Source organism: Odontesthes bonariensis, chromosome 1 (assembly GCF_027942865.1).
Source record: "Odontesthes bonariensis isolate fOdoBon6 chromosome 1, fOdoBon6.hap1, whole genome shotgun sequence".
NCBI classification, from domain to species: Eukaryota; Metazoa; Chordata; class Actinopteri; order Atheriniformes; family Atherinopsidae; genus Odontesthes; species Odontesthes bonariensis.
Genome location: NC_134506.1, coordinates 20,405,873 through 20,414,508, shown reverse-complemented (window position 1 = coordinate 20,414,508; position 8,636 = coordinate 20,405,873). Strand labels below are relative to the sequence as shown.

General features: G+C 37.4%; 1 protein-coding gene across 1 annotated transcript in view; it reads right to left on the bottom strand.

Moving 5' to 3' along the window:
- Positions 1-426: 426 nt before the first annotated feature.
- igdcc3 (immunoglobulin superfamily, DCC subclass, member 3) overlaps positions 427-8,636 on the bottom strand; it is a 73,031-nt gene continuing 64,821 nt past the window's right edge. Inside the window, exon 14 of the mRNA XM_075456562.1 lies at positions 427-8,094. Within this exon, the coding sequence (XP_075312677.1) occupies positions 7,969-8,094 (126 nt within the window). The 3' untranslated portion in view covers positions 427-7,968. The remainder of the gene's footprint in view (positions 8,095-8,636) is intronic.

Sequence of the window (8,636 nt, the reverse complement as noted above, 5' to 3'; positions counted from 1 at the left end):
TGAAAGTCTGCAGATCTCAGGTGTTAAATAAGACGTTGGATTGGAAAATGCACAACAGTTGGAAACAAATATGGTTAAAAAATGTTTAAAATGCTCAGAAACTGAAATTGTGAGATTAGAATTTTGTCATCTTGACTTCAGTAGCTGGGAATGTTGTCAGTGGAGGTATAATGTAAGTGCTAACTCTCTTTTACTTTGCCCCACTGAGTAAAACATTCAATACCAACATGGCCCAAGAAATCCAAAAAAGAGAGCAAAAATGAAATTCTCTTTTCTTGTGTTACCCGAGAGAGAAAGATAAAGAGGCGGTTGATTCATATTGGACTCTTGCCTTTGTCTCAAAGTGCACTCATGCATTGGGATTTAGAGTGATTAGAAGTCCGGGACCAAGCTTCATCGACCAGGAGCTCTGGGCCTTGGGCTCAATACTCTTTGTCTGGCCAGAAGGCCATGAGTTAATGTGCTGAACAGGAGAACAGGAAGGTAAAATGAAGAGAGAACAGAAGCCTGCATCACATTGATTTGCTGCATCTCTGTGGACTGAAGGAAGCAAGCGAGCAAACACCTAACACACAATAACACACACGCACCCGCGCACACACACACACACACACACACGCATAGACACAGAAAACAAAAAACAACCCTGGTTTACTATTACTAGAGCTAGTTTATTATCACTGTTATTGTTTTTTTCCTTTCAATCAGTGTTGCACAATGAACCCTAAAACAATACAAACCACCAAAAATGGTCTATTCTTTACACATATACATACACACATACAGTACATGTGGATATGTATAGATATTTATAATCAATAATTATGACACCCTGGTCTAGGGTGTGTAAGAAAAAAAAAAACTTTGTGGAGACATACAGTAGTGATCCCTGACAATGCTCTGAGAACATGTATTAAAACATGTTGTGTTGACCTGAATAAAACTGTGGGTGAAAAGGAGATACTGGCAGTGACCTCAGCAGACAGACATATAACAAGACAGACAGGCAGAAAAACTGACAGACAGACAGACAAATGCACTCATGTATGATTATGAGCTAAATCTAAAGATTGTGCTCCCTTTATTCCTCCATAATAGTCAATCAGATAATCAGAGAAACATAACAGAGTTTACACAGCTGGAGATATAAGATTTTGTCATTAGGTTGGCACCATGTTTGAACCCTGCAGGACCTTAAAAAATAAAACTGCATAGATGAAATGGAGGTTTTTCTTCATTTTAATGACGTGTACCAGCTTTTGCTAAACTTAAACTTGCTAAAGCAAGAATAACCTGATAGAGAAGAAAGTAATGCATTCAAGAGCAAATTAACAGATACTTTCATACAGCTATTGAAAAGTAATATATTGTTGATTTATTAGTGTCAATAAAAGGTGAAATACATCCATCTGATGGATCCAAATCTAATAATACCTGTTTATTTTGAAAGCTAATTAAATTGGAATTGGAATGTTAAGCACTTGATAAATTACATATAAATATTTTTTATTTTTGTTGTTTGAATAAATCATAAAGACTCAGTAGGCTTCAAACTCCATCATAAAGATTACTGCTGAATACAGTTTTAGAGTCTGTAATTTCTAATCAATTATTACCACTGGAGTTTGGGACAATATCTGTGAAGTTTAAATCCTAAAATCAATAAAACTAAAGTTCAGTTTGTAGCATTAACGATTAAAAGTAACCTCATAAGTTCCTCGATTTTATGCATATGAGATAAACTCAGCAGCACTGGACATGAGCGGGTCGAACATTCTTACGCCTACGTCTTTTGATATGTTGACAAGATATTGACATAATTTCCCCTGTCAGGGATTTCTAAATTCTCTCTTTCCCTGCGGTGCAGCCAGACTGAAGCTGCTCTGTGATGCCGTACTCATAAACATTTTACAATCCACGTCTCTGTAGGCAGACTTAAAGAATGGTGTTTTTACCAAGAAGCTGTCTCTGACTTTAATGTTTGATGCTGAATTTAAAGGACAGGTGCGGTGATCGGTCACACCAGCAGAGCACAGTCTATCTAGGAGATCTGATATTTAGATATCTAGGAGATTTGATTTTTCAGTTGCATGGAGGGTGGCTCTAGCTCGTGTTGACAACATCGATATAAACAAACATTTTCCTCAAGAAAAGATGGTTTGTGAAGGAAAATGAAGACAACGTGTTGCTTTTAAAGGTACCAGGATTGACAGGCCCTCACCCCGAGTCACTTATGTGAACAGGATGCCAGGTGGGAACAGGATGAGGATGAGGTGATCATCAGACGCCAGCGAGGGCAAGACAGACTGTCAACAGAAAAGGTCACTCGACCTTTTTTCATCAATACACACCATCAAATAGACTGACTGACTATGTGAGACAGGACCATCAATAGTACCATACTGAGATCACAACATTATTTTGCCATTATTTGGCTGAATATCACAGTGTTACCATCACAAGTCCAATAAGGATTAACTAACACTTTTCAATTGAGCTAAAATAACACGTCAGCTTTTTTTTTTTTTCCTTTTCTTTTTTTTTCATGCAGATCTATTTCATATTTTTCTCTGCCTACTACCTTTAAATACACTGGATTCAATCCACCTTCTTGGAAGAAGTATGTAAAATATAATACTGATTTCAAACATCAAAGTACATTTACATTAAATCACCATTTGACAATAAATTACTTTGAAAACCTTGAAACTCAGCATTATTTGACACAGTATTGGGGTCCCAGTGAAGAACACGGCGGTTCAAATTCAATGGAATTTTAAGCAGTTCACAATCGTGTCATAATAATAATTTGGCCCCAGTTTGACTAATGTCAAAGATATTTGAAGAAAGGGCTGATTGTATTGTGTGTGGGCTGGTAGAGAAATAAATAGTAAAAAGAATCTGAATGTCTCAGGTCTCTAATATGCCCTCGCTGAGTCACTCTCCAAAACAGACATCACACGGCAATACAATGTCAACCAAGCTGGACTAAACCTATCTTGTCCTTTTGACTTGATCTATTTACCTGGGTTAAGTTAATGTATAATAAAAGAGAGACAGTTGCACAGGCAGATGAGTAGTCATAAGAGTTAGAGCCATATTCTGGCAGCATATTTAATGTGAAACAAGCCCTGTGCATGCCCAGTCTTGGATGCCTTCTTTGTGAGAGCCTGAGCGCAAATTTACAGCAGCAAACAGCGGCAATTCTCATTCTACATTAATCTACATATCATGTTCTGAATCAGTTGATCCATCGCTTTTTACAATGTCAGAAAACAGTGAGTAATAACAACTTTTCACAAATCTCTAAAGCTCATGCTAACGTCTTTGAAAGGCTTATTTTGTCGAATACATATATTCCATATGGTAAAGAACGCAACAAATTGTTGTAATTTAAAAGCTTAAGAACAACCAAAATTGTCATTTTAATGTTAGTGTTGTCACATATTTCTCCATAGCAACTGTAATATGTTAAGGAGGCAGATGAACTATTTAGTGAGACATGCTCAGTTTTCCAGCAGTCTGGCCAAACAAGGAACAAATAACACAGTTAGATATTCATTATTCTGCCAATATATCTGTTATTTACTTAAAGGACCAACAGAGATGGCCACCCTTTAAAGCATATTTGTCTGACCTGGGCAAATACTTAATTTAAGGAAGAAAATCAAATCCATAAGGCCAGTCATGTTGGAATACATATAATGCTTGGATCAGAGAGTCCCTGAGCACACAGTCTCTGACCAAAGATTTGGATTCACAAAAAAGAACAAAGAAGGATAGCTAACTGACAGTCGCAGAGTTTGATGATAGAGCACTTCCCAAGACTGTAAAACATAGAACACAAAGTTGTGTCAGCAAAGGAATCACATCATTCCCTCTGCTGATGGAGTTACAGCATCCGTCAATCAGTGATGACTGCTTTAAGCACCCCATTAAATCAAAGAAGTTGTAATATTCAACAGCAATATGACAACCCGACCTATCAAAGTCTAATCACGTAAACATGATCGTCACTGCACCATGTTCACAGTGGTTCGGGTTAAATAGTATGGCACTCAGACCTGTTACATCCACGGGGGTGAGCGATTTCCTGCAGCAGGAGATTAGACTTAAATTACAACGAGAAACAGAGGAACAAAGTGCGGAAGAAAACACACCACTTCTATCCCAAGGGAAATTACTCCCAACAGAGGTAAAAACACCGATTAAGGCTGCAGCCGCCCTGGAGAGAAAATATCAAATTGGTGATTGATAAATATACACAGAGGAGACGTTTAAGTTGGGTGCATTTCTTCAGCTGTTTTGACAATTTAACGCCCCAAAACTTCCAACATGATAATAACACCAAAGTGTACAATTAAATACAAGAAATAGATGCCATAATATCTGCAGAGAAATAAGCATGAACAGATAAATCTAAAAAGCATAACATTAAGATGATTACTAAGATGGAAACTGTGTATGCAGAACAGTAATGTTGGTTCGCTTAACAATAAAATGACACCTGTTGTGGGGACACATACAACTCTCATCTGGAATATAATTCTCCAAGTTGCGATATTACAGTTCTTTTTAAACCACCTGACTCAATGGCAATAAAGATATGGTGCCCATCTAACCCACTGCCCCGGTCACCTGTCAGTAAAACAGGCAGGGGTTAGCATCTTCACTACCAGCGGTATGACCAATTTATTACACATAATTATCTGAGGTTTAATGCCAGAAGGGAATTTTGGAATTCAACACCACAGCTGTGAAAAAATTGGATAATGTTAAACATGCTAGTTGGCTTAAATGCAACCATCTTTATATAGTTCCCAACACTGAATAAGAGGAACTATTTTTTTTCCATCTTGACTACTCTTATGAATAATCTACATTCGGTTTAGTTAAAGTAATTATTAAGGTTCTGCCAGAAGGGAAAATCATTAAACCCATATTGTGGATGGTGTGTAAAGAGTTGTAAGTGTTCCCCACTTTGTTCAGTTTTCTTGAGAAGAGAAAATAAAGTTAAAAGCTTGTGATAAAAAAATAATAATAATCTGACACATTAACATAGATTAGTAAGTATGAACTGTTTAAATAGCTAGTGCACAACTTAAAAGGTCCTGAAAAGTTCTCCCTCCATTAATACCTATGAGTCTTGCAACATCTATGTGTTTATAATTTACAGTCTGTTGTGTTTTCCACTACTTCCTCGTTCGCACTCTGTAGTTTCCTTCATTAAGACCTGAGAGAAAGGCCATAAACAGGGTTGAGGTAGGTAACTATAATGCATCAAAGAAATTCCTGTACAGCGTGACAGTGCAGAGGGCCGCAGTGTGAGACCCTGTGATTGTTCAGCCACCCAACATCTGTCTATCTTCCTCAGCCAGCTCTCCGTCTGCGGTTGTCAGTTTCTAACGGGTACAACTTGGTGTTCCTGAAGCACTTTAACTAGTCAAAGTTGACAGGAGGGAGAAGGCTGAGCAGCTACTGTGGATTTGGGAAGAATTACAGTAGATAAGTAAGATAGGAAAGTGTCTTATCAACTGGGCACCAAACAAATAAAAGGCTACTGCTTTGTTTAAAGAGGAGGCAGGTGATGTGATAAGAAAACAAAATGACCAAAAGTACTGCAACACTACTTCTTTAGAAAAGGGTTAGAGATACACTGCCATCAATTTGAGCTATGAAAGGAATAATTAAACTTTTGGGGAAATAGCTGTTTTGCTCGCTTGCCTGAAGATCAATACCTCTCTCGTTATTGTGTTGTTGAAGAATTTTGGCAAAAATACTTATTCACATTCTTATTCAGAGCCAGATGAGAAGATCAATAACACTCGTATCTATTTGTAACGTCTATCTGGTTTTATGCATTGGCTTTTCTGCAGATTAAGCAAGATGTATTGATTAGTGGGCTTCAGAGGAATTAGCAGGTGGATTTTATTACCACTGCCTCCAGTCTTTATACTATGCTAAGCTGACTGTTAGCACACTGTAGCTATATATTTAAAGTGGAAAAATGAGAGTAATAACATTCATCTCATCTAACTTATCCCTAGAAAGAGAAATGAGAATTTCTCCCAAAATGTCAGCTAGAGTTGAAGTTTAACTCGTTTTGACTTTCTTCGTTGATCTCTGTATTCAACAATATTGTGAATAAGGCAGTTTGAGATTTGAGGGTGGGTTAGCCAAGCTGTGCTGTTCACCTACAACTCAAACAACTTCATGGTGATGAAGAAAGAAAACATAACAAGGGATGAACGAGAGATATTGACCCTCTCATCTCAAGGCTGAAAAGCAGCAAACATTTTCCAAAAGGAACAAACAATTTCTTTATCTCAGAGGTTTTCAACGAGTGAGGCTGACCTCTGAAAATTACTTTTATGGGAGACTCAGCTAATGGAGTTTAGGAAATATTACATCAGTAATCAAAGGAAGAATTTGAAAATTTTTGGTGAGTTTGAAGAGCTCAGATATATCAGGGTTAATTCGACTGTTCGTTTATTTACTTATTGCAGTCTGGATATGTCAAACAGCAATATGCGGTTATGTTGCCTCACTTGTTAAGTGTGCATGGGATATGTCTTTGTGTGTATGTGTCGCTTTCCAAACTTCATTTGAGGGGAGCCTTACAGTCTCAGATTTTGAAAACCCCTGCCGGGGAACTGTTTTAAGATTTTTGCTTTCTTTTTTCGTTAACATATATCATATTTGTATGACAACATTCATTCAATCAATGTAAACACAAACATACACAGACATGAAACAGCACCAACTGTGCAGCAGTTACTTCTATTATGCTTGTGTATTAGTGTTTCTTGTTCAATTAAGTAATACATATCACATCTCATTCAGTGCTGAAGATATGATGCGCAACGCAGTGTATCTCTAATGTTCTTTTCATTTAACTGAATTAACAACCAGTGAAAAAATACAATGACTTTCAAAATAAAATAACATCTAGAAAGAAAGCTTACAGGATATTTCATACATATTCTCAACACATCATGTAAATCATGTTATCAGTCTGTCAACTTGCATGAGGTACTGACACTTTACAAACACCTTATATTCAACAACAGTGGGAAGCCAGGACTTTACAAAGTAGGGATAAAGAAGGGTTTTCATTATGCAAATAAAAGACAAACAAAAAAAACAACAGCGACAACATTGACATTGTTATCTTGAGGTAGAACATTAATTTCAGCATTTGGAAGTGCTTTATGTTGGATGCTCATTTTTCCGTTTCACGACGATAAGCAGGAGAGGAGAGATAATCCTTGACATCTGAGGTAGAGCAGCACCTGATCTTGTAGTTTTCCATCCAAACGGTTTCTCCGCATGTAAAGTAATTGTGAGCACAGGGGAAGGTCAAGTCCATATAAGCTTCCCATGACATTCATTCCGGCTGAGGTAGGTTTTTGTTAAATCGTAAGGTTTACAGAGCCGAGTCTATTACCTGTATGAAGGCCGATAACTCATGAAAAAAATAATAATAATGCTGATTTCACTGAAACAAAGTCCTGAGACAGAATATATTGAATCCCTGGAAAAAGGCTGAGGTCTTCTGTGAGTATGACGGTGGGATCATTGGTGATTGACAACAGGCAGCAGGAGTCTTTTGACATCCATATAAAATTATATAAGATAAGATAAGACCAATAACTTATATATATACATATATATATATATATATGTATATATATATTTATTTAAGATTCTGGGGTGTCTATTTTATATGCTGCCAAAAAACCTAAAGACCGAAAAAACATTTAAAGTGGTCTGCCTTGCTGGAAACCTCCCTGCCAAAAACACTCCAACATAGAGTCCAAGATCCTCCAGAACCTCTTAACTTACTAATAAAAAAAATTCTTTGCACAAAAGGAAAAACTACTTTGAAGAGAAACACTTGTCAACCTGAGTGAGAAAAAGTCAAAGTGGACACAAGGAAGTGTCGTGTGAATGGGCCTTCATACATGATTAGCCTTGGTCCTGCTGAGCCGGTCCTGCCGCAGGATGCTCCTGGAACTGCGTCTCCCTCTCCACTGCATACTCATCTAGCGGTATTGTGGACAGCTGGGTGTCGTTAAGCATGTAGGAGTCTGACTGAAAACACATGCAAACAAATTCAAATGAACTGGACATCTGAATCTTTATAGACTGGAAAGAGAGACAGGAAGGATGGCATAAGATGGGATGATCACGATACCTCTTTTTTAATTTTTTAGTACTTTTCTTATCACATTGTAATACCGTACATGCCTCTGTTGAGATGTGAATCATTTACAAGGTAAACACTAAAAGTTGTAGCTTCAACCTACAGTAAACATTTACAGTGTGTGGAAAATCTGTTTCACTGTGTTACTATTTTCAAAAGCTGATTTAAAGGTAAACTTTTCTTTATTACAGAAGCTGTGTTTGTTTTTAATAACACTGAGTAGTAGGGCGTAGGAGTATGGAGTAGGGCAATAGCTTCGAGTTAGTCCAAACACCAGTAAGTGGCCCAGGGAGGTTCTCTGAAATAATGTAGTTCTAATTAGTGCCTTAGCGCCAAGTCATGTCACATGTTATAACGATGCATTTTGTGATTTTTTTTGCACGTCACTGACTGCACATTGTGTAATACGGTGGAATAAGCACCTGATGCC